Here is a 27,327-nt window from a genome sequence, read left to right on the forward strand (position 1 = left end):
TTGGAGCACAGATGGCAGCAAAAATAAATATCATTGCAAATATTTTCATTTTAAAAGCTGATATAAGGTGAACATAAATGGTGACAATCATATTTGTGTGAGAAATAACAGCCACTTTCTTCCGCTGTCCAAAAGAGTTCTTCAAATTAAAAAAAAAAAAAAAAAAAAAAGAGACAGCCTGGACAGGAACATTTATTTTTCATGATCATTTGACACTTTTTTTGCTCTCAATGGCAGAGTGGCATATGAAGTCTAATGATTTTATGTTACTTTCTTCAAAAGTTAAAAAACTTTTTTTAATATATATAATTTTAGGAATTGTATTACTAGAAGTGAGATTTACATAGGATTTTATACTAAAAGCACAAGCAATATGCAGTGACTACTGAAAATACACTGGAGTGGATTACCATGGTTCTCCTTTGTGCCTTGGCAGGATAGAACCAAGATATAATTACAGGATTGCTGCCACCTGCCAACTTGAAGAACTAAACCACATGCTTCCACAGAATAATAAAGAATGCTAAGATTAAAAAGCAAATGAAGGTTAAATCCTAAAGGTCTTCAGGGACCTCTGAGCTGCATATTTCTTCCGTACTCCTTTTATCAATTTTACTTGCCCACAAAGATGAAGGCTCTTCCCAGTTAAACAAGTCGTTCTAATGAAATGCTTGAATTTTCACACAACTGCTTACAAAACAGGACATCTGCAATGTGCAAACTCATATTAAACTTCATCTTTGGATTTATAGCTTTTTCATCTTCAAGCAGGAAAAAAAATAGACAAATTGTTCACACTGCCAAAAAACCCAGAAACTCAGCTAAGAATTTCACATTAAGAAGACATCTTAATGTGAAAAGAGGATTACTGGTATATGCATCAGTCAGAGAAAAAAAATTCCAAAATGCTGTTATTGGTCCATGATTAAATTTCCTCCTCACATTCTTTTTTTTAAAGCAATTATATTTTAATAGAGTGATGAAAAAAGAATTTATTCAGAATCACTTAAGAGTGATATGAAGAAGTAATTTAAATTATGTCTGAGAATATATTAGTCAAGAAGATTTTGTCTTCATATGAGATCACTTTTATAATTCTGTACCCGTTCACATTTTTACGCACATAAACATACATATTAAATTTAATTTCAGAATATTTACATGAGGGGATAGTATTTGCTGGTGTACAGGTGCTTCTCAATAGTCCATATTTCAGTTTAAATAAATCTAAAAATGAATTTCATGGAGCCTATGGAGTGTCTTCCCCATACTTTCTATTATTCCTAAAAATTGGTAGGCCTTACCTGCTTAGTACTTAAGATCACTTAGAACTCTGCTTCAAACTACCCAGTATTGTCCAGAATTTATGACCTAAGGCTGTACAACTCCCCACACTTATATGCAAGGTTATGATTCCCTACAGCCTTCCACATTATTTTCTTACTTATTCTTTCCGGTTTTAAAAACTGTGTAACACACAACTCCATCAATATTTACACATCAATAACTTACTTTGCACAAACTGAGCAATATCACTCTCAGTTCCCAGCATCCTCTCCCCAACTAATTATTTCTGGCATATCAAGCTAAAGACGTTCCACGAGATCTTGGCTTAGGATGCAGAGCTGGCCTAAGAAGTTTAAAAGTCTGAAATTTGCTCCCAGCTGGTCCTGCCACAGCCACTGCAGTTGTGCTGGTGATGCTGAATTACATGGCATGTCTTAAAAATATCATTGCCATTCCCACTTCAGCTGACACCCCCATTTTGGAGGGTACATGGGGCCAGCAGTTTGCAGAAATAAAAAAAAAAAAAAAAAAAAAAGGAACAGAATTCTTACTCTTGGGAAAGTTTCTATGTAGGCTATGTAGGGTTATATTAGAAGGGTGCTAGGGGAATTTTATATTTCTACTTAAGATGCTGTTCCTGCTCTAAATGTAGAGAAGACACTTCAGTTTTAACTTTCAAAACTGACATTTTCCAAAGCACTTAAATTCAACAACATTTTTTTACAACATTGTTACTATTACACAACCTTAATCCTGACTTCCTTCTTCCTAGAAGACTGAGAAATAAGTTGGAGCAATTCCTTAGACAACTTCTTTATCTTGTGATCAATTGGATCCAAAAAACCCCGACACAGTGCAGAAATACTCAAATTGCAAGAAATACCTTTTCTACATATCTGAAACTACAATACACTGCATTTTTATTATAGGTTTATGAATCTCCATCCACAAGTTTTCCCTGCTGTCTGGCATACAGTATCATCCACAGGAAAAGGTTAATCTTCAGGGAAAATATCATCTCTCGGCCCTGTGCGTTTGTTGGGGTCACACAAGCTTTCTTTGAAGTTGGCTGCCATCCCAGTAAAGCTGCTTTAAGTAGTTCAAATTAAATATCACTAGTATTACATGTTGGTAGTAAGTAGAGGCAAGAAAGATAAAAGCTTTAGGGTAGAAATTCAGGGGAAATAGGATTATGTTTGCTCAGTAAAATATTCCCCAAATTATGATTTTCAAAAATGTTCAGGCCTCAGTTGTACAGAAATTTAATCTGCTGAGTTCTGAAATTATCTGAGCTTGATCTGACATGCCACTATTGGTCCAGCAATTTGGAATAATTTTTCATTTATTTCTGGTAGTGTTTCCAATTACAATGATACTATCATTTTGAATATTTCCTCCTATAAAGACTTGCCCTCAGGGATTACAAAAAATCCCATATTAAAATGTGTCCCCATCCTTTTAGCAGACAAAAACCAAAAAAGTCTGAATAAAACAGGAAAGACTGAAGCTCAGTGCTAAAGTAGAACTTGGCCAAAGAGCAAAGATTACCAAGTAGATATCCAAGTAACCTCTTGAACATACTTGTCTTTGACTTTAGGATTCTGGCTAAAGTTAAAGGATTCTTCATACTTGTCCAAAGTTTTCAGATATCAAGCAGTTTGGCTTAACTGCTGGATCCTTAGGAGTCTCAAACTTTTCATTTGCCCATGTACATATCAGGTGTTTGTGTGCCGTAGCAAGACCGATACTTCTGAGCAGCCTTGAACCCTTTGTGAAAGAGCCATACAGATGGTTTGTGCATGCATAGCAAACCTGACTGTTCTAGAGTGTCCAATTTACTGCTCATGCAACACCCAAGTGTGCTTGTGTAGGGGTTCTGACATCTCCCAGAAACACAGGGTAGGTGCTGTGTGTACGCTGTACAGCACACAACTGCTTGAAGGAGAAACAGTGAAGAAGGGACAAATCCTTCTGCAATACGGATAATGGAGGAAGAAAAAGAGGCCCTTGGGTTCCTCCTGGTGTGTTGAAGAGTTGTGGTGTTTCTGATTCTCTTCAGGGGAGCTCTGGTTCAGGGTCAAAACAGGAGATATGAGCTAAAAACTATTTCAAATATGTGATAGCCGCTACGATTACGGGTCATGAGGTTACAAGAAAAGGCTATTTTTGATAAGCAGAAAATAACATATTTAAAGAAATTAACATGACCATCTGCCACTGATAGAATCAGTATTTGAAATTCACCTATCTGATGAAATTTTGACTACACAGGAAAACCAACCTACACTTACTACTGGATCATGAGAAAATTCATGACCATAATCAACCTGAGGCCAAGCTAATACGTTTTGGTGATCCAGAAGATGGGATAAAGAGGGAGAAAAGGAGAGTAGAAAGAATTTCAAGTAATTTCAGAATCTCTGGGTTTAATTTCAAGGGGAAAAATGCTATGACCATATATATGGTGCCTTTGGATTTCAGTGTATTAAAATCAGTCATTCAACTGGTGATTTGAAACTCAAATTGTAACTAAATTTCAGTTTGCTGTTAGAAAGCATCTGTCCTGTCCAAATATCAGATCATTGATCTGATTAGCAGTTTTCTTAAGATTTACACTATTTAGAAGGGAGAGAATTTTTAAACAGCAAAACATATTATAGGAATGACTACCTTATATGGTAAAGCAGACTCAGAATTTGAGATGATTTGCAAATGGTGTCTGTAAATATTAATGCACTTTGACAATGAATATCGCATATCATGCATTTTAAGTGTTTTTTAGTGTGTGGATGTTTGCCGTGCAATGATGTGATTTTGCATGTCTGTTTTCAATTCAAAGTGTAGCTTCATTAAGAAGAGTGATAGCATAAAGCTTAGCAGCATGAGCATTCCTCCAGAATTAGCACAATATTGACATGCATTCTCAACACAACCTTTTAATTGGGTTTGTGGGCACCAAAGAGCTTCATGAGCATTAGCTGTTCTTCACCCTCTTTTCTACAGTTCCAACTTTCCAATACCCAACCTGGGTATTGAGTGCTTTTATTATGGAGTGGTTTTCCCTAGGCTGGGACTTCATTTTGCAGTTGTCTTCATTAAGCAACCAGACACTAAAACCTTGTAAAACTCCTTCGGTCCTAGGAGTATTTGCTTCCATCAGTATTTTTTCATACTGTTATTACTGACTCTGTTACCTTCTTTCATAATATCCAAGAATACCTAAGGAGAAAATGGCTACAAAGATTTCCAAACACAACATCAGCATACAAGACTCATAAGCCTAAATTAAAATGAAACATTGAAGGATCTTAAACATTACAGGTGACATTGAGAGAATAGGCATCTTTATAGATGTATGTGCTAAGAAGAATACAGATATTTCATCTAGATTAACTGCTAGTTAAGTGGAGTGGTAGGCCAAAAGTGGTCAAAATAGGTCCAATGTCCACCCTGCAGCATGGGAACAAAATCATGAAAGCTGCAGAAATGTCTGTATAACGTATCCTTCTGTGTGCCTTACCGTGTCTCCTGTTCATGCTTCCATTTTCAGTTTCTGAGCAATTGCTCAGATCTTTACTTTGGACTCTGAAATGCCTCTATTTGCCTATGTCAGATTCAGATAATTTTCTTTATTCAGCTTTTAATAGAAGGGTTTTCTTTGCCTTAATCTTCTGCAGCATCTGGCACAAATGAACACACAGAAGTCTCTGAAGATGGTGTCAAGGGACCAACAAAATCTCGTTTTGCAATGAGCATACAGATTCCTCATATGTATGTAGTTACTGTGAATCTAACCCACCTATCTAGCTGTCAAGCCAGAACACACGCTGAGGAAGAACAGGTTGCCTTAGTAACCCCAGTCCAGCTGTACAGACTACAGAAAAACTGAATAATTTTATCTTTCTGAAGCACCATTGTGCCATTGTACTTAAATATCTTACACATAAAATAGATATACATTACCAAACTCTCCATATACACTTTGAGCTATTCTTATACAATAGATTATAGAAGACACTGCTCAGGAAAGCTTTTCTTCTTCTTTCTTACCATTTGTGACCCTTGTAGCTGCCACCTATTAAAAAAGCTGGCACTCATTGCCTTTTTTTTTTGGGCTTGTTGGAGATGAATGACTGACACCATTATACAGTTAATATTCTATTCCAGCTGTGCTGGGTATAATGATTAACCTAGTTCAGCTATCCAGAATTGATTTTAATATATGATATTGTTGGGATGTTCAGAGAAATCTATGAGAAAGAATAGTGAAAGCACTTGTCCAGTATGTTTATTACTGTCAATAGCTTTTGACTACACAAATTTCAGGTCTGAACTGTACATAATATGCCATTAAATTGTAATAAGTGAAATTTCTAGAGAAAGGAATCTAATGATACCCAACTGAACAATTTTAGTTCCATGAGAATATGTTTAATTAACCCTTAATCATTTTCACCTTTATGACACTGGAAACACTTCTAGAATTTGATTTACAAAATTATTATGCCATTAATAAGAGAAAGATATTATTGACATACCAAAATCCAATTTAATTACTCCCTTGATTCCTCTAGAGGCAGAAAGAAGCTTGCAATTTTCTGACACTATGTTCCATTTTTAATATCGTGAAATAGAAAATAACTCTGAGTAGGCCAGAAATGTTGCATATTTGCTTCTGTCTCAGCTACAAGCATTACATCAATGTATTTTGGTTACCTTGAAAGTTCCTTTTTGGCTTTTTCTGTATCAAGTATACCACTTAAAACTTTACTTATTACTGTTTGTTAGAAATATTCTCACATCTAAGAGCTTCTACAATAACTGCCAAAAAACTTTCTATTATTTTGATTTTTTTAAAGGGCTAGTTTGCAATGTATTTAAGAAAATGGAAATTCCTCAACTATTTTAGGCATGGATAGCTCATCTAACTGACTACTCCACTGTGTGTATATAAGAAAAAAATTCTTAAACTTGTTTTTAAACTGTTAAGAAAACCTTGCCTGTTCATTTACATGATTAATAGACTGATATATCTTAGTGAAAAGCCAAAATTTACATACTGCAAAATGCACATAAAATAGAGGAGAAAAAACCTAACAGAGCTGGGCCAATAAAACCTTGAAATAATGTTGTCATCCATGCATCAAGCTCCATAGTTCTTGCTGACACAACATGTGCTGCCATATAACATCACAGGAGCCTGACAGTTCAAGGTGCAGTCTATTCTGACTAGGTTTCTAATAAAAACACACAAAAAGTCACCTTGGTCCACAGCCATGGCTCACTTGCAACACTCTTCTCACCCTTTTTACAGTTTTTCTAATTCTCCTACACACCTCAACTTGTCTTCATTTTTCAAGACTATGTGTGTAAAGTCCTACTTCTTTTGAAGATTACACAAATTAGGCCACTGATATTTGTCACCAGAAATTCCAGATGTTCATTATAGAGAGCTATCAGATAAGATGAGCTGAACAAATTGAGATTTCTTCAATTAGTTCATTCCACCATTTTGCCAGGCATTGTAATTTTATGCGCAGCTATCTTTATTTCTCCTGTGTAAAGTGAGCCTCTGTGGCAAAGTAATTGTATGAAGTATTTAGACTGGTATGTTATCAGGGACAGATTTTTTTAATTCTCAGCTACCGGAGATGAAAATAAAATGTGTTTTAAAGTGCTCTTGAGGAATTTTCTATCCCTTTTCTTGATAGCAGGTTATATGTTTATTGGTATCTAGCAACTACAAAGTCTTAGCCAGGAATATGTAATAGTATTTTGGAAAGTACTACTGAGAGTGGATATTGTGGTTAGTTCAGCTTTCAGTCACTGGATTAATTAAACTTCTTTATTAGGTATTTATCCTGCTCACAAAAATAGCATTAAGACTGATCTTACACTCTTGATGTGAAAAAGGTCCAAAAGATGCAGTATCCATAACAGCTAAATCAATTATAAATGTGAAGGAAATCTATTTAAATCCATAATTTGTGTCATACTGGACTGATAATGCAAAGAGAATGAATATCACCCTTGGACTTGCATTCCAGGAGAAGGAAGACATTGTGAGAGGAGAATGAGTACTCAATACTCAACACCATATGATGGCTCAGAAAACTGTAAAAAGTCAGTGGCATGGATAACAGAAAATAATAAATACTTCTATATTTTATACATTATAAATATAGTGTGCCCATACACAACATTAAAGCCTAAGGAAAGACATAGCTATACTTGTGTGCAATATTGAATTACTCACCTTGCAATCTGGATTGTTACATACTCGTTAATTACATGTTCACAAAGCATAAGATTTGTCTCATTAAGTGTGAGTATGTGCCTGCTTTGATCAGAGTTCTGCAGTGAAGGTGGCTGGTATTTATAAAACCACTCACTTATTGCTGCATGCTGACTCAATATTTAGGAGTTTTGTGGTTTAAAGTATAACCTCAATATTACTTAACGCTCTCTCCAAACACTACATTGAAGAGAGAATCATGCAGTTCCTTCTGTCATTTTTATTATGTCAAATACTCTAATATCCAAATCTCTCATAAACTTAAATGTATTTTTACCATGTCTTGCTCCTACTATCCTCATCAACAGCCAAAATTATCCACTGTTCAGTGTGTTCAATATGAAATAATTAGGACTTGATTTTCTGGAAACATATATATTTCAGCCCTGATGCAGGAAGGGGATTAAGAAAGCCAACACTCACTTGGAGTTAAATCTGGAAAGGACAGGTATAGTCTTAGCTGAAAGGCAATATCTCTATAACACAACCAAATATCAAGAAAATCAAACGTTTTATGTGAACCCATCTTGCAATATTGACACAGCTCTCCATTAAATTAAGGCTTCTGATTTTTCCTTGTAAAGAGTAAAAATAAAAGAGAAGAATTTTTAAAAAAAGTTTTGTTACTCACAGTGATTGAGAATGTTGAATTCCTAGTCAGGAGAGACTGCGTGGTGAAGTTCTAACCCTTCAGAAAAGGATTTTAATGGAAGTGTTGACATGGTGTTAGTTATACCATCACAAGTACAACGCCAATACATTATTCCCTTATGGTAACAGACAGTATTGAAGCTGCCCTGTAATTTGGCACTGAAGATTTCTATACTAACGTAATGTGACAATGTTATTATGTCTGCTATTTTCTATGCCATAATAGCAGTATTTGTTTCCACAAACGTGCCATTACATTCACTAATATGGCTGTACTTAAAGACTGCTCGAGTAAAAACAGATGTAAACTTATAAAAAGCAGATAATCTCTTATAGATTTTTTTTGCTGTGCCAGAGTAATTTTCAACCTTACTCTTATAAAAAAAGCTGAATTCCCTGGGAGGATAACTTTTACTACATAACCTGCTGTTAGATACAGTTACTATATTCATGATGTGTTTTCTCAGAGGTGCATGCATCCATCCATCCATTTGTAAGAACAGCCATTAACTGTCCTTTTAGTACGCTCTTTATATAATCCCATTTTTTAGAAACAACTGCTACTGGTCTGCTTTACACTTATCAGTGTAACACTTCTGTCTATCACATCTAAAGACCACTGGTGCCCTGAATCTCCAAGTGTCATGTCACATCAAATGACAAAATAATAAACTGTATAGCATCTTGGGGTCAAAAATTCTCCTGCTTTGTTTATCTTCTTGCAAATAGGAAGTTGCAGCATGCAGAAAGTTCCCACCTTTGCCACCATGGCTTATGGTCTACAGGCATTCCATACTCACTGGAGTGGACTACTGAGATTTGCAGCTAAATAAAATTTCTGTGATGGTGTTCCTGACGACAGTTGTAAAACTATAGCCTTACATTTAGCCCAGTGTAAGGCCCAGGTCCTTTTTCATAGGAGTACATTTCTGAAATTTCTCTTCTCCCAAGCAGACAAACAGAGAACACTCTTGGATTGGGAAAGAAAACAATCTACCTCACATGGCACTTATTTTGAGAGAACTTTTAAAAAAAAATCTTCATTTTAGGCTTGTGCACATTTTCACCTGCAATAATACACTGAACAGTACAGGAGTAATAATTTGCTGCTATCAGAAAGATTAAAGAAACTTCTTGCACAATGTATTAGAAGAATGTATTATAACACTTTTCAAGAAACTATTTCTTTCATTATTTCCTCCACACTCTCTGTTTTGGAAATTAAAGACAAGAATGATACATGTGAAACATTAGCATTATAAAGCCTAGGACCGATGTATGTCAGATCTTTGTGCACTGAGGTTACTATGGGAAACACATTGAAAGTATCAGCTCAAATGCAGCAAGGTAATTTGTGCACATAAATTTATGCAAATTGCAGATGATACAAAGCTGGGAGGAGTGGTTGATAGACCAGATGTGTACGCTGCCATTCAAATGGATGCTGACAAGCTGGAGAAGTGGACTGACAAGAACCTCATAAAAAATGCCAAATCCTGCACCTGGGGAGGAATAAACCCACACATCAGGACAAGCTGGGGCCTGACCAGCTGGAAAGCAGCCTTGCAGAAAAGGATCTGGGTATCCTGGTAGTCAACAAGTTGCATGAGTCAGCAATGTGCTCTTGTGGCAAAAAAGGCCAACAGCTTCATTGGTTGTGTTGGGTAAAATGTTGCAGAAACGTTGAGAGATGTGATCTTTCCCCTCTACTCAGCACTGCTGAGGTGCAGCTGGAGCACTATCTCCTAGTGCTGTGATCCCCAGTGCATGAGCATGCAGGGATAAGTCCAGCAAAGGGCCCCAAAGGAAATTAAGGGCTCTCTCTTCATATGAGAGCCTTGAGAGACCAGGGACTGTTCAGCCAGGAGAAGAGAAGGCTCAATAGGGATCATTCAATGTTTTAAAATACCTGATGCATAGGAGGTAAAGAAGGCAGACAGATTTTTCTCAGTGATGCCCAGTGAGAAAACAAGAGGCAATAGACACAAACTGAAATATGTGAAATCTTACTTAAACTTAAGGAAAATGTTTGTACTGTGAGGGTGAATGAGCACTGTTACAGGTTACCCAAAGTAGTTGTGTAGTCTTCATCCTTGGAGAGGGTGACCCAGACAACTTGTACTATCTGACTCTGAACAGAGGGGTTAGATTAGGCACTCTCCACACATCTCCTCTCACCTTGGCCCCTTTGTTGCTGGCATTTCTGCTCAAATATGTCCCCTAAGAACTGATGGAACAAAACAGTGCTGAGGTGTGGTGGGTAAAATTGTGGCTGAGGGCGAAACACCCACCCAGCTGCACACCCACTCCCTCTGCTCTGACATTGATGTTCCCTCTGCTATTTCTCACTCATTTTGTTCCTTCATCCTTTATCTATCCAGCATTTTGGCAAGAGTGGCATACTTTCTGAGTGTATTTTCATAGAGCAGTCACCAGCTTGGCTTGAGGGACTCAGCTGTGCCTTGTGATGGGTCTGGTGGAGCAGGCCATACCCAGCATGTCCTGTCCTCTTGTCACCAAGGCCACACTCCAGCACCTCTCTGCAAACACCAAGACATGGACATCCAATACTGGGGGAATGTAAATCTCCATAAAACAAGTACTTTTAACTGTTTCTGGTATTATCACTGACACTTATTTTTAAGTGGTCAATTGTAGGGCTTTGAGAACTAAAACCCTCTATTTATGAGATTCTGATGTCCAGAATACTCTGTTCTACCTAAACTAGTATATTTCCATGTAAAATAAGCCAAGGTCCTGCCTGCATAGCAATACTGGGTTAGATTTCAGCTTCTTTCAACCAGCGTCGCTCCACGCACAATCTGCAGTGGAAACGTGCTCGCACACACCGCTCGGGAACGTGCCTACATCCTTCCTGAAGGGAATGCATTTTCAGCAACAAACAGGTGCTATTCCAGACCTGTCACTGAGATAATCTTTCTTCACAGGAAGGGAATTTGTCTTCAGTGCTGCAAAGTTTACCCTGTGGTGTGCAGCCTGCGCAAGTTATCAAAAACTGTAGTAACATTTCATCATTTCTCTTCCCATTATGCTCTTCCCCGACACAGCAGAGAGCAATCTTGGAGCGTCTAGATGACATTGAGGTTATGACATAATTTTTCCTCCTTTCTGGCATATATACCATTATGAAAAATCCCTCTTGTTAGATTTGCTTTGCAGATTTTTCAGTATCTGAACTAATCTAAGGAGTCAAGATAAAGCAGAACTCAAATATATTATTTACTAAACTCTGCATTCTATTACAAAATATCCATATCAAGGTAAATGTATATTTCATATTTGTGACAAAAAATATTTTTTAAGAGATTTATCTGGTAAAAAATTATTTTTAGCAGCCATTTACTAAAGTAAAGGTACTCCTTTTCCATCTTCAGAAGTAGTATATTGTGAAATATCTCAACTGTGTGCAATGCAGTCTATAATGTTACCATATAAATAAGCCTTCACAGATTGGTAAATATCTTTCTTATGTAAGTTCATCGATTAGCAAAATTTACGGATTAGCTTTCACTTGAATACTTCAGGTCCAGACATCGATTACTGCTAAACCATTTATAAACAAAGTTTTTCCTTTGTTAGATGTTATATATGTAACTTCTTATTCATAGCTTTTAGTTATTTTTGAAACAACTCAAAGATCACAGAAAAACGGAAATAAGAATTTAAAAGCAAAATTTTCTCCTGTAGCCCATAGGTGACTGAAACCTTAAAAAATATATGTTTAGCAATATGACTAGTCACACATACTGATTGGAACTGCAAACTCATATACATAAAGTAAATCTAAACCTTTGCTCAAATTATTGAAATTTTTTTGATACCATTTCTACCGCGAGAGCAACTGCAGAGAAACAGACTGAGGTAAGTCCTTTTTGTTCTTTCCACAGCTTTCAAACTATGGAACTTTCATGAGAATAAATAATTAGGTTTTACACATAATTAATTTTCTAGCCTTATGAGAAATACAATTTGAGCCAAAAGCCTTGGGGAAATTCCCTCTTCATGAAGATATAAAAATGTGCAACATTTGGATATTACAAATGTGATGAATTAAAAATAAAACTCAGTAGCTTGCTTTTACCATTTACCATGGAACATTATGGCTCTTCCATTACTATTCCACCATCATTTCTGTATAATTCTATTTAGATCAATAAGGTTAGATTGGAATGAAACTAGATTACGAAGTTAGTGAATCAGGACGCATATTTTTGACACATTTAAGCTTTTCCTGAAAGACCAGATGGTTGGTGTATGTTGTGTAGTTTTATTCAGATAAAATCTAAAAGAACTAAAATACTCAGCATGCTTTTATTATTGGTATGTTTAGTGTGTCACCTAAAGAAATCTACAAAGAGAGATAATGAGCCTTGTCAACTGTTTCACAGTAATTATAGCCCTCATGATAGTGCTACAAAATTATAATATAACTTAAGATAACAAAATGTAAAACGTTTCTTCAATCAGGAAAAAAAATCCCGTCTGTAATATTTATGCAGGAAAGGAACTATATCAAACAGGTAACCAACCATCAGTATATTAGACTCGGAATCAAGTGTAACAAAACCAAATTCTGCCACTGTTTCATACTGCCCGTTGTCCAAAATTTATACTGTATAGTTTAGCTTTCTTCTTATCACAAGCCTTACAGATTTTCACAGGGTTTACCGGTTCATTTAAATATCTGATATTACAATAATAAAACACTTCAGGCACTTGCTTCAAATGTTGCCTTTAAGCTCTCAAGGATTCAGAGGGTCATTTTTTTTTGTGTACTTACGGTCATTGCATAGTGGTCCACTAAAGGAGGTCATGCTACAGTCACAACTGAATCCATCCCACTGCTGTAAGCACACACCCTGGTTTGCACACGAATCCTCTTGGCATGTTGTGCTGGGGCCTAATGAGAACACACAAAAAAGGACTTGCACTTTGTCTTCCAAAGAAAGGTATTTCTCACTGGGTCACATTAACTAGTTGCCAGCATCTCAAATCATATGAGCAAAGAGTTACCGAGTCAAACACACATAAACTTGCTGATTTTGTAGCAGCACGTAACATTAAAAGGGCGGGTTTGCTTTAGTTGTAAGATTGCTATGTCAAACACATAAGAATGCACAAACGGAAGCAGAGTTATTCCAGGTACAGTGGGAATGTTAACTTTGTTGTGAGTTATTTCTTAATCTCGTGTCAGACCATTAACTGGCTAAATGTTTTCTAAAAACTTCATTATTTCTTCCTGTAAATACATTTCAAACCGCAAAGCCAGATGCCACAGAAATCAAAACTCCAGGATATGAAAGACTGGATAATAAAATTAAAAACAAAAACAAATTTCAAAAAAATAATAAAATGAAGCTACACTATTACGATTATCTTAATCTCACAAATTATTTTAAATAATTTAGGTCTGAAATTAAGGGCAGTTTGGGATTCTTTGGCAGGAATGTTGACAAGAACTGATTCACATGCTTCAGGGATCCCATGCAGGTTCCTTTTTAAAGAGGAAATGCAGAAAATCAGACTACTAATGAACTGGCATGCCAAAATGTGACATACGCATGAAAAACAAAGCTACTCTATTTCTAGAGAATCATAACTAGACTACTGAAATATAAAGAAATTTCAAAAAGGAATGATCAAAGCACTAAAGCAATCACTATACAAACATATTCAAGACTGAAAGCCTCTATGCAAGCTATGCTGGAAAATGAAGGTTCATGTAGCCCATTGTTTTAGAGGTGTGAAAGACAAAATCTGAAACAAAATAACACGCTTTAGTTCTGAAATGTACAGAGCATTTATTGCAGAAATCCAACTGTGCATTGGGGGTTTCAGTCTTGTTTAATACACACAGGGCTATCTACCTTGCAAATCAGCTTTCATCAATGCAACTTTGTCAGCAAAATAAAAAAGCAAAATATAGTAAATGTTAGTAAGCAATATTGAAATGGCAGCAAACACAGAAAAAAAACATTCAGAGTAAAGTGCATGCTGCTGTTAAAGAGAGAAAGAAATGCCATATAATGCAAACAAATTAATGCTAATAGCCATAAATCTTCAGGCAAGCCAAAATAAGAAAGCAGTAATTTGCCAGTATCTTACTAGAAGTATAAAGGTTAATTGAGCCGATGACATGTAATGAAGGAAAATTAAAAGTGGGCTATTTTTTCTTCCTTGGATAGATATGAATGCATTAACAGAGTAAATGCATGGCTGAATCCTGGCTAGCCATTTGTCATGTTCAGATACACTGAATTCAAGACTAATTAGCACCATCATCCACTGTGGTCTGTCTTTTCTCTAGCCCCTTTCTTTGTGATGGATGAATGAAGACTGAAATACAGACTGTGAACCACAGTTTACAACGAGCTCACACACACATTTCACACTAACTCTTGACACTACAAGGAAAAATTTGGTTCTGGGATTATAAAATTGTCCTAAATTGTTTTGGAGGAGATACATCAATATCCATTTGAAACTCCCACTGCCAGTCATTGATGACAGGGCAAAACTGGTCCAAAGATTATATAAATATATTAAAAAATCACACTGTAGAAAGAAATCCACAGAACCCTTCTTTTACATTAGAGCTTCTTCAAATATCTCGGTGTGGGACTTTCTTTTGATTTGCCAGTATTTTAGAAAAATCCATATCAATATGATTTAAGTCAGCTCAATGACCTCTTCCTTTAAATGAGGCACTGCTCAAGCACATCCCTGAACCAGGGCCTGAACAGCCACCAGAGTGACTGAGAACAAGGGCAGAGTACACTGCATTTTTTGGCAAAGCTATTAACTGTTCTATTTTCTCCTGTTATAATAATAACAATAGCTGACTTACTGCAGTAGGCAGACATTAGATAGTGATTTCCCTTTCTTTGGAGTTTTGAGCCCAGAAGTTTAAACATTTGGGCATTACATCACCCTTTCCTGAGCTAGGGATTATAATGACAGAATCCCGTAGCTGACAAGACACATTTTTTCTCACCAGATTCTGCTACTCAGAAACTTTACAAAGCTGAAGTGAAAATATCTGTAGGTGTTTAAATGTTATATATTCATGGATTTATTTACACTTTGTTATGCAATGTTGAATTTCCTCATCTTTTGCAAAAGTAGAGCAAAAGTCACAAGGACTTAAAAGTACATAAACTGCAGGACCCTGTAGGCACATTAAGAAGTACATGTCAAAACAAACATATTTAGAAAAAATACAGATACAATCTTGTTACAAAACAAGGTATTTTGCTTTTTATTGAATTGATTCTTAGCACTTTTTTATATATCTATATTAGCCATTATTAAAAGATTGCCATCAAGACTAGCTTACATATAAGCATTTCTTTAAATAAAAGTAGGATTTTTTTTTTCTAAAGAACAGAAGATGACTGCTTAATGTTGGTAAATACTACAATATTTACCATAAGAGGCCCATATTTTCCTATATATATATTGCGGAACTAAGCTATTTAGCAAAAGTACTGTAATATACTCTTTTCTAGCACTCATCCTTTTATTCATATTCAATTTAAATATTTTAAATTATTCAGTCTTCACTGCAGACTTTTTAATTGACTGGATTTGGTCTCTCATTTACATTTGTCCTGTGTGAGGGCTTAATGCAATATGTAACACAAAGAGCATTTTAAAGTAGCATATACATTGGTTTGGGTTTTTTTGCAATATATAGCAAAAAACTTCCTTATCTTACCACCAAAATCTTTATGGATGCTAATATTGTGAAACTTTTCATACAGCTTGTATGCACATGCAGGCACACAGTGCATTTTTCTTCTAAATATATAAATACTATGTTTGTATCATACTGTAATTTCTATAATTCTTCTTTATTTAAAGTGAGTAAAGAAAGTACAGCAGATTTGACTAGAGAAAAACAGTGTTGACACGACCTGGCTCTGGGGTCTGCCATTAACAATTCCAAGAACTAGTTAGCATATTTTTGTTTCTAGCTGTTAGTTTCTATCTCTTCTAGTCATAGAAAATTTGTTAACAAGGTGGATTCAGCCAAGTGTAAATTATGTCCAATGTTCAATGATAGAGAACAGAGATATCTATCTGGCTGTGGCTGAAGCTTCAAAATGCAAGCCTTACAGTTTGCCACACCAATCCCATGACTGGGTTTTCAAAAAAATGTTTCATGAATTTAGGACAGTAAAGTTATTGAGAAATATAAATATTTTAAACACAAAATCTAGCGCAGAAAATTAATTAGCAGTGCACTATGACTTCATAGTTTGATAGAAGAGAGAAAAAGAGCTTTCATTTTTTTTTACTATTACTTTTTTTTTTTTTAATATGTACTAGAAAGTTGGGGAATTCAATCCCATAAACCTAAAAAACACCAAATCCAAGTGCCTCACTTCTCAGGCCAGATTTTCCAGCAGCCTGATGTCTTAGCAAAGGACATACACCAGCTGTCTTTTGGATTGAGAGTGGTGGTGACCAACACTTTTGAAATTACTTCTGCTGCTGTGTCCTGAGCTCTTTGGACTTGACATCTTAGGGAATTTCAGAACTTACACATCCCATTGTAGTGTGAGATTGATGCAAAACACTCAGCTTTGTAAAGATGGAGACAGTCCTGGCTGTACACAGCAGCAGAGGTGTGAGCAGCTTGAGGCATACAACAGTTTTCTAGGAGGCAGCTAAACTCACATGTGACTTAAATCATATTTTAGGTGACAGAACACTTTTTTGTACATCTGATTCATGGTCTGCAAACAAAAGACAAGTGGATGGCTCAGACACAAAGACTTGAAGTAAACAAGTGAGATGGAAGAGTTAACTTGCAAGGTTAAGCAGAAAGGTTGGAAGGGAATATATCATTCCATGCTGTTAAAGATTTCCTTCTATGAGCAGAAGACTTTTGATAAGGCAGTTCTCTGGGAGCCAGGCAGCACATCTGGTTTGACCAGTTTGTTCTGTCTGATGATTTTGATGTTGGGAAAACACTGACTCTCTATCTAAAAGGACAATAGTTGTATGGCCTTTATTAAATTGTTGGTAGCTTTATTAAATTCACTGATAGATGAGTTGTGCCACTGGTTTAAAAGGTGAACTCTCACACTAGGCCTGCAGCTAGCTATATTTCTTTGAAGTACATAAAATTCATTTAGGAAATGACATAATTTCAAAAGAAGCTATGAAATGCATAATGGAATTAAGGCATACTTTGACTCTCTGAAGGGATGGTGCAGGCATGGAACTTGCTAACACCCATCAGAAAGCAGAATCTAATTTTCTACACTCAGAGGCAAACTAATTTATACATATTTTTGCACTCCTGATAGAAATATGTAAAATTATTATTTTACATCTTATTTTTTCTGTAGGTTTAGTGTCTGTTTCTATGCGCTAACAATAGAACTTACACTGGTAACTAAAGGTAGTAGGTAAAGAACAAAAAAATTCCACCTTCACAAATGTACTGTAGGCACAACAAAAGAGGAGACAGAGTTTATCCACAAGAATGCTTTATCTCATGAAGCTTGAGGAAACCCCTTGAGCTCTGCTTGGACTTTTCACAATGTTAATTTTCAAACTTAACAAACTTTATATCAAAATCATCAAGATTCCAACTTGAAATTAATTTTACAATGTCATTTACACATTTTTTCTGTCAAGAGAAGAATGGCACTTAAGAGAAGGGAGAACACATAAAACTGAACATAGACACGAAATTCAGAATTATGTGAATAAAGTAGATATAGAGTGACAGAAAATGTACTCAAATTATGCCATAAATCATAGTAAAAATAACATGGGATCAGAAGACAGCTGGAAAAATAGCTAGAAATTGGCACCCCTGAATTAGAAATACACGTCTTCTAATTCTGTCCTCACTTAAATTCCATGATATTCTAGATGAGTCAAAAAAGATACAAAAATGTGAGATACAACATATTTGTCTGTTACTGATTTCAGATAGAAAGGTTCATGACAATACTAATTTCAGGGGGAGCAAAAATAGAGAATATAGAAGATTGGTCTTAAACGGCTTCATAAATTAGCCTTGAATTAATCAACTCAAAATGCCTGCTTTAAAAATGGAATCAGTTAGCTAACATCTCAGTATTAGCTAATGCCTAAGCGTTATGAAGATATATAGAATTTCATTGAAGCTAATTGGTATTGTTTCTATAATTAATTAAAATACATCAGAAGTAAACAAAATACATGCAAAATATCTTGACACTGGAGAAGTATGAAACTACAATAAACACTATGCAGTTAACTCATATTCTCAGATCAATCTCCGTGCTGTAGGGCAGGCACACACTTGACTCCATAATACTAAAGAAATGCAAGGTCAAGCAAGTTCAATTAGAAGCAGGCAGAATATAGTCTCTTGATGTAGGCAGTAAACATATCAATAAAACACTCCAGGATTCACACAATACTTTCACTATGATATAAAAAAAAAAAATCAGTATATTTAATACCTTCACATCCTCTTTCTATCTGCCCATTGCAGAAAAGAGCATCTGAGATGAGATCAGGGAGCCGTCCATTCAAGTCAACTGATGCAAGACAGCCTTGGAATCCCTCCTTTGCATGCACCAGTTTTGGCAAGGACTTAAACATTTCTTTGGCCACTCCTCCAATATACAAATCACCTGTTAAAGAGGAAATAAATATTAGATTCAGAAAAGAACCTGTAGAATCTTTGACCTGCTTGATCTTCTGGCCCTTTTGTGCTGAGTGACAGGTATATCCAAAAAAATCATTCAGAACAAATGTAGAAGAAAACAAACACTGAACACATGTATGATACTATGACATTGCAGGGTTATATTTTTTCAAATGCAGGTGTAGACTTCAAATTTGTATGACTAATTACTTAGAAGTACCTGGCAATGTTATTTATGTACCAGCTCACCTGTTTAGGAAACATGTATTTGTTTCACAGAGGAGGATTAAATCACAGAATTTCCATCTGGAAACATATCTGGCATATTCATAGAATTGTAGAATCAACTGGGTTGGAAAAGACCTCTGAGATCATCAATCCAACCCTTGATCCAACATCACCATGGTTACTAGACCATGGCACTAAGTGCCACATCCAGTCTTATCTTAAAAAACTCCAGGGACAGAGAATCCACCACCTCCTTGGGCAGCCCATTCCAATGGCTGATTACCCTCTCTGTAAAAAATTTCTTCCTAATATCCAACCTAAACCTCCCCTGGCAGAACTTAAAACAATACCCTCTTGTCCTACTGCTGGTTGCCTGGGAGAAGAGACCAATCTCCACCTGGCTACAACCTCCTTTCAGGGAGCTGTAGAGAGTGATGAGGTCTCCTCTGAGCCTCCTCTTCTCCAGGCTAAATAATCCCACTTCCCTCAGCCTCTCCTCACAGCACTTGTGCTCGAGTCCCTTCACCAGCTTTGTTGCTCTTCTCTGGACCTGCTCCAGCACCTCGACAACCTTCCTGAACTGAGGGGCCCAGAACTGGACACAGCACTCGAGGTGTGGCCTCACCAGTACAGGGAAAGGATCACTTCCCTGGTTCTTCTGGCCACGCTGTTCCTGATACAGGCCAGGATGCCATTGGCCCTCTTGGCCACCTGGGCACACTGCTGGCTCATGTTCAGCTTCCTGTCAATCCAAACTCCCAGCTCCCTCTCTGCCTGGTTGCTCTCCAGCCACTCTGTCCCCAGCCTGTAGCGCTGCACCGGGTTGTTGTGGCCAAAGTGAAGGACCTGGCACTTGGCCTTGTTGAACCTCATCCCGTTGGAATGAGCCCAACTCTCCAGCCTGTCCAGGTCCCTCTGCAGAGCCCTCCTGCCTTCCAGCTGATCAACAAGATACTATGTAAAATGCATGGGTATCTACACCGATACACTGAACATCTTTATTCGGGTGGCCACCATGCTTGCAGGTGGTGGATGTATCAGGAAAAAGCAAACTGAGACTCTTCTTTACAACTGTCTTGACAGCGTACTGAGTGCACATACTGAACAAAAATTCATGGTTTAAAGCAGTATTGCTCCAAGTGAGAATTTTAAAGCATTTCAGCATATTGTCTCAGTGAAATGCGTTTCAGACTTAATAGCTTTTCTTCAAATACTTTCCAGCTCTGCCTTTAAAATAGTGTGAACTGCTTCTAATTGTACATTATTTTGGGAAAGTAAATTATTTTTAATATATAAACAGTTTTATCTGCTTTTTAATGAGTTTGATGGCAGTTCAACTTTTACTTTCTTTCTTTTACTGTTACTGCATAGTAAAGGAAGTAATTCCTGAACTGGTATCCCACACAGGTGGGGACAACAACCTACTTCATGAAATGCTGCTTAGATGCATCAGTTTTCAGTTAAGATTGCATAATTTTATTTCAGTGACATCTTAAGAAAAACTGAATAAATTATATATGGCACTAAACGCAGTAATGACTTCAACCTGGGCAGAAATTTCAGAAAGGTTTAAGCAGTTGTCAGAAATGTGTTGGATTTGACAGGTGAGGTGGCCACAAAGTGTAAAGGAGACAAAATGTGAAAACTATGCAACATTTATCCCATATGAACTTCAGTTTCTTTATGGAATAAACATGAGAATTCCTTGCTTTAATGTTGACTGGATATAATAGCTAGGTTATTTTGATACAGATTTATAAAAGCATGGAATGGCAATATTAGCTGTGTCTTTCTTCTGGTGACTATATTTTTGTACTGCAGATGAAGGTTGTGATTAGTGATCATCTCTTGGAATCTTGTACAATTGGCACAGAAAGAGGGAATTGGGGATGGCATGCTGGAAACCCCAGTGTCTTAAGTTTACCACACTGATGTGTGCTTTAGTCTGCTTACCTTTTCTTCAAATTTGGATGTATAACTTGGTCTAAAAGTTCCCTACTACTGAAATTGATTTAATAGTAAGAAATTTATACTTCACAAACTCCATATGTCAGAATAAAAGGTGAGTCCTTGGGCCAAGAAAGTTTTGACCTAGTGTCAACAACTCAGATTTTCAGTTTCTAGTAAATATGCTATGTTTATGTATTGACCTATGAACAATAAAATTCTAGCCTCAAAAGTTGACTATTCTCACTTTCACTGTGTTGGTGAAATTTTAGTTACACCTACACTAATGATTTAGTGATTTTTTTTTTGAATTTTTTTTGTTTGTTTGTTTTGCTATGGTTACTATTTCCTTTGTAAGAGAGTGTATATTCCTCTGCATAAAAATGTGCAAAGATGGTTTTCAGTTTCGCTGGCTAGCATCTTTTGGGGATGTCTTCTGAAGAGGTGTGACTTGATTCTATGATCATATATTGGTCCAGAATCAGACGTGTGAATAAACAGTAAAATGTAACTAGTTTTGAGCACTAAATAAAACATTTGTTTCACCTTCCTTTCTGGACTAGATTGGGAGTTATACTTAGCCCAGTTAAACTTTTGCTTACAGAAGATTAATTTGTTTTTCATAGCATATTGCACAATATTTTTATTTTTTTCACAGGCTGATATGTAAGGGATTAGACCTAAGGGACCTAAGCGCTGCATTGTTTGGTATAAAACTTTGAGGCTCCAAATAAAATTTAATCCAGGAATTTTAGAACTCTTGGAACATTGGGATTAGATTTTATTTTGAAAGCAAAGCTGGGAAGAGTTCTGAACAAGAGGGAAGCTGTTGCTTTGTTCCTTCTGAAATGCAGCCAGAGGAAGCATTGCTGCTGCAGTGTTTTTGTACAATAACTCTTTGGCTGAGCACTTCCCCAGGATGTGCGGAATATAATTACCACTTGTCTTTGGAGAAGAATCACAATCAGTTCTTCACCTGTAGCAGGACTTTTAAACTCCAGCTAATTCCAACCTCTGGGAAAAGGAACTGTGCTCACTGGGCATTCTGGTGTCTCAGGAGAAGTTCATGGAGAGTTAGTGGAAGTCCTTCAATTTATTGCCTAGTGATCTTCGAACAAGAGAAAGTCCCAGGTTCTGCTCCCTACTCTCTGGGCAGTTCCATGTGTTTTGGATACATATAATCACTAGACAAAATACATAAATAAACATCCCAGGTCATAGGAACCCATGGAGGGAGCTTCCAAATCTCTAATCTTCAGCTACCCTTTGGTAAGATGACTTGTTTTATTTAGGATATAGATACTTGTCTTTTAGAAGACAAAAAAGTTTTGGCTTCCTTATTGCTGTTTAATTTGTCCTTTGGCCAACATACTGAGGAGGTATGTACTGCTAATGAAACACTTATGTGGAACTATCTTTACAAAACCAGCTCCCTCGACATCTTTGAGCTATAGACTGAGTAGCAGTCTGGTATGACAATAATAATTTGTGCTATACTGCTTCACTGATCTACCCTTGGTAGAACACTTCTCTCGGGCTCTCTTAAAAGCCATCACACATGTTTCTGCATCCCCATTACATTCTGAAACTGATAAAGTAACGTGGCTGCTTCACACCAGTCTGAGATGGACATCAGTGTCTGATGCATACTGCATTTACTCCTTGTGCTTGTATAGTTACAAGGGTTATGGCTGATTTTTTGGAAGTAATTCATTGCATCATGATCCTCTGTGTTTGTTACAATAAATAAAACACTGTTCTGGTGTCACCTTGGGGGTTCACACCTGTCCAACCCGGCTCATTCTATGATTCTATGATTCTATGATTCTATGATTCTATGATTCTATGATTCTATGATTCCTTCAGTCACAGACAGAAAGGAATGAAGTCATGGTTCCCTACATCTTCCATGAGTTTAGTGTCCTGCTTTGTTGTCCTCATACTTGGAAAAACCAGGAATCTTTGACAGCGTGGAAGAAGTGGCCTGAGGATGCCTGTAGGCAAGACCCTTTGGCACACAGGAAGAGGTTTGAGAAGCATTGAACCTGTTTGCAGTAAGGTGCTCATGACAGCATCTGACTCTAAAGTGTCATCCAATGACAAAAATCTTATTCCACCTATGCATTAAATCCTCACTATGCTAGCATAAATTTTCAGTAGACTATTTGAACATACATTCTAATCTACATTGTGCTTTCCAGCACGTTCCTGAATGATTTGAGAGCCTAGGCCACAGGATGGACCAAAAACTGTTTCTGTATCACCTCAAATACAAAATTGTTGATTTCCTGTTTGCTGCGCTTTGTAGGTAGGTTTTGTAGCAACTGAACTCAGAATGTACTAGCTATCACTATTACCCCACGTGGCTTATTTTAATCTCTCTCTTATCGGTGAAAGTCACAGTCACACCTTTTACTGGTTCTCCTGGCATACTTGCCTGTTTGAAAGGAAGTGCAATTTAGTGCTGTTTGTAATGGTTTATAGTTTGCCTGCAAGGAAATAGCCTGAAACAACTAAATGTTCATCAGACTGTGAAAAATTTTTAGTGACCAAATACCAGCCCTAAAACTCAACTGCATTGAATTAGTGAAATATAGATAAAAAGCTTAGGAACTTGTATATTAATAAATTTATAAGCCAGTCAACCAAAAGTCTTAGCAACATTTATAGCATCAGATACCAAGAAACTTTAAGCTTTATTCATTCTGTGTTGATAATTTGGAGATTAAAATATTGCTTTCCTCTAGAACTTTGAGGTACAGTGTAAATCTCAGAACCATGAGATTAGACATAACAGATTAAAATATAGTGATCCATCTGTTACCACAAATGGGATCTAATTAATTTCCAGCAGAAAGATTTCTGCATTTTTCAATCTGCTGAACCAAAAACAAAGTTAAAACTCTTGCCTCATGATAAAGGTTCTTCATCTTTTTCTCATGTAGAACATCTAGAAAGCAAAACCTTTCCAGGTTTCCTGAAGTTCTGTGCTTTTAGTCATTGTCAGCTCAGAATAGAGAGATAATTCATCTCATCTGATTCCAGTAGACTTAAAAGAGGGAAACTTCAGAGAAGAGTACTAATAAAATCACTTCTATGCTAAAAAAGTTAGACTTGATCTATTACACATGACAACGTGCAACCTCTTCTTAAACATACTCTCCAAGCAACCATTTTTGTTCTGTGATTAGTAAAATCTTTAAAACCACAACCTTTCCAGTTGATCCCTTGCTATTTCATAATATCCATCTCTCAAATATATTGAGATTGCTATATACATATAGCAACTGTCAGTAATGATGATGGGCTAATAGAAGTCCAGGTCAATGTGCCAACATATAAACTGGAACTCAGAATATTTGCCCTTAAAAATATGCACTGGAATATTGTCAATTAGATATCATATGCAGTTAAGTACAATAAATTGAGTCTAAATTAGCTGTATCTCTACAGTTTACTTACAGTTCCTTAAGGGTGTTGATAATTAGACTGATCTTTATATACCAGTAATGATACAATTTTTACAAAGGCATGTTCTGGGTAATATTTTAACTTTGTTGCTGTTCAAAATAACTTGAGTTCTGCTTTTGCACTAGCTTATACATTACACAGATACATATCATATGTATTGAGCAGCCATACTGACTATTAGACTTCACCTTTTTTTTATGACTATGGGCTAAACTTCTCCCAGATTTAATATCAAATGTTTAATAACATATGTGGCTTGAGTTTACTGCTGATGGCATAAAAACACACTTTCTGTAAGAGACAAAATTTTATTAAAGTATAGGCTCTGGAATTTATACTCTAATTTTTATTTTTGTTTTAAAGTTACTTAAATTTTTTCACTTGCTTATTTTTCTTTTCTGCAATTACAAAATTTTTGCATAGTTACTTTTATTTCAGTCAATCACATGCCATTTTTATGTTCATCTAAATGAAGAAGTAGTTTCCTATAAAACTCAATCCATTCAAAATTCAGACAAGACAGGATTGCAGAAAATATTGTTAATTAAAACGTTTTATATCGATCATGCAATAGCAGGGATTCAGAAAACATAAAAGATTGTCCCTGCTCCTACTAAAAGAGATCAGAGGAATCAACGTAGGACAATACAAATTCCCAGGTTTTCTCTTTTTCTCTCATATAAGTACAACTTTACTACTGGAAATTTTGCACACTCCAGAATAAATCCCTTGTTGTGTATCTGCCTACTTACTGTTATCAATTACATGTAAGTAATTTCATTAAGGTATCACAATTCATTAGATCAATGGTATGAGATCATGACACTATGTAAACTAGTTGCAGCCTAAATTCAATAATAATGTTACACTGCCACTACTGAAAACGTGTGACCATAGTTTCAGGAACTAAAGTTTAGTTATTGCCTTTCATGCACAGATTTTCTTCTGAAGTTTAATTTGATTTCTAAATGTATTCCCAAAAAAGTCTCACTTTTTCATAACAATCCTGATTTTTTATTTATAAAGGAAAATAACCAATTTATATAAAATATATATCTACTGCCATACACAAAGTAGCAGGTAGTAAAGAAATGGGTGAAGGAATAGAGTGCTTCAAGACTCCCTAGCAATCTCTGAAGAAGCTTCAGATAAAGCAGTTTATTTGAGAACAGATCTCACAATTCCCTTTTTATTTACATTAGGAGTCAGTATACAGAATTATCCCCTTTTTGTTAGAGTAGGAGGATTGTTTCTTCCCTTTATTTTTTGAGGCCAAAAAACCAAGTGTGCTACAGGCATGTTCTCACTGGCATTTTCATTGCAGGCCAGAGGAATCAATTCGAAGTCAGTGCTTTAAGAGCTATACCTCTTCATCATGGCAATAATGTTACTGATCAGTTATGCCATAAGCACTGAGAAGAGTTTAGTGGGTTTAATTTACATCTTTTACAGGTACTGTAGATCTTCAGTTATTCCAACAGGACCTTTCCTATTTATACCTATTTACCTCTTTTCTGACTTAGAGCTGATTTGTGCTTTAACAAATAAGTGAATTTAACACAGAAACAAATTGCTAGCTAATAAATGAACCCAAGATCTCAATGTATTCATTATTGGAATCACACTTATGCAAAACCACACAGAACACCACACAACAGTGAGTCACACACAACTGTTGGTAAAACAAATGCCAAATCCTCCTGTAATAGCTCATCTTTTTTTATCCCAAGCCTCTGCATTTTTTCAAAATAAGAACTTTGCAAGAGCTAAACCAAAGAAATGTAAAATAAAAACTGAAGATGCTGTTCTATTTATTTCTTTTCTTAATAACTAGCAGAAGTATCTCATTATTTGGTACCAGTGACATTGCTGACAGGTCACTTCATAGACTCTTACATGACACATGCTGGTGGGCAAAAATTATTAACTTAACAGCTACCATTATCTTCAAACATTAGTAGAGAGGGAATTATTATCCATGTGCTTTTAATGGTAGCAACAACACAGGAATACTGCTCAGGTGTGACAGATGCGCTTGACCCCCATAACCAAACCAGCAGCAGTTTGGTACAGGAGGTAAGGGCCTGAGCTGTAGCTGGACCAAAAACTCCCCTAGAAAACCTGCAGTGGAGCAGAGTGGTCCAGTGAGCATCGATGCATATGAGCCTGCAACACCATCTGTGGGTGGCTTTTCCAAGACTCGTTTATCAAAGAACAAATGAAGTTGAGGGTAGAGGGTGTCTCATGCATACCTTTACATTGTATGCAATTTGACTATGAACCGATCACTTTATTGCTGTGATAATTATTTAGGATACAAAACAGCCTAAATGAGCCTTCTTTGAGCTCTCTCTGCCTGACGGCCCGGCAGCATGGCAGTTATCTCCCACTGAGCTGGGACACCTCTCAAGGTTGCTCCTTGAGGCACAGAGACCCTTCTATGAACGACATGAATGAGTCCAAATTAAGTTCTCTCTAAACAGCAACTTGACTGCACACCAGTGACTGTCGTCTTGAGCACACCTCTTGAGGTCTGAGATTCCTTACCCAAGGCAGAGAGACCCTCTATTCCCAACAGATCTTCCTTAAGTTGCCAATTAGTTGAATGCTAAATTAATACTAATGAAATCCATGTAGTTAATTCCTTTAGATATAAAGCGTTGTTCAATTCAGAGATGAAGACTGGATGTAGCTACACCTGAGCTCTATCAGGAATTTAGAAAGCAAGGGGGTCCACTCAACCTCATGACTCAACAAGAGGGCCTCCCTT

General features: G+C 36.4%; 1 protein-coding gene across 21 annotated transcripts in view; it reads right to left on the bottom strand.

Annotated features, from left to right (window-relative positions):
* Positions 1-27,327, bottom strand: part of NRXN1 (neurexin 1) — a 704,201-nt gene that overhangs the window by 339,821 nt on the left and 337,053 nt on the right. For 12 of the 21 annotated variants that reach the window (XM_017829343.1, XM_017829340.1, XM_017829336.1 and 9 more), the window contains 3 exons: positions 18,724-18,897; positions 14,122-14,148; positions 13,035-13,154 (listed from right to left, as the gene is read on the bottom strand). In XM_017829343.1, the coding sequence (XP_017684832.1) occupies positions 13,035-13,154; positions 14,122-14,148; positions 18,724-18,897 (321 nt within the window). The remainder of the gene's footprint in view (positions 1-13,034; positions 13,155-14,121; positions 14,149-18,723; positions 18,898-27,327) is intronic. The other 9 variants (XM_017829355.1, XM_017829338.1, XM_017829352.1 and 6 more) reach the window with 1 other exon arrangement.

The sequence above is a fragment of the Lepidothrix coronata genome, unplaced genomic scaffold (assembly GCF_001604755.1).
Source record: "Lepidothrix coronata isolate B3197 unplaced genomic scaffold, Lepidothrix_coronata-1.0 Scaffold163, whole genome shotgun sequence".
Taxonomy (NCBI): Eukaryota; Metazoa; Chordata; class Aves; order Passeriformes; family Pipridae; genus Lepidothrix; species Lepidothrix coronata.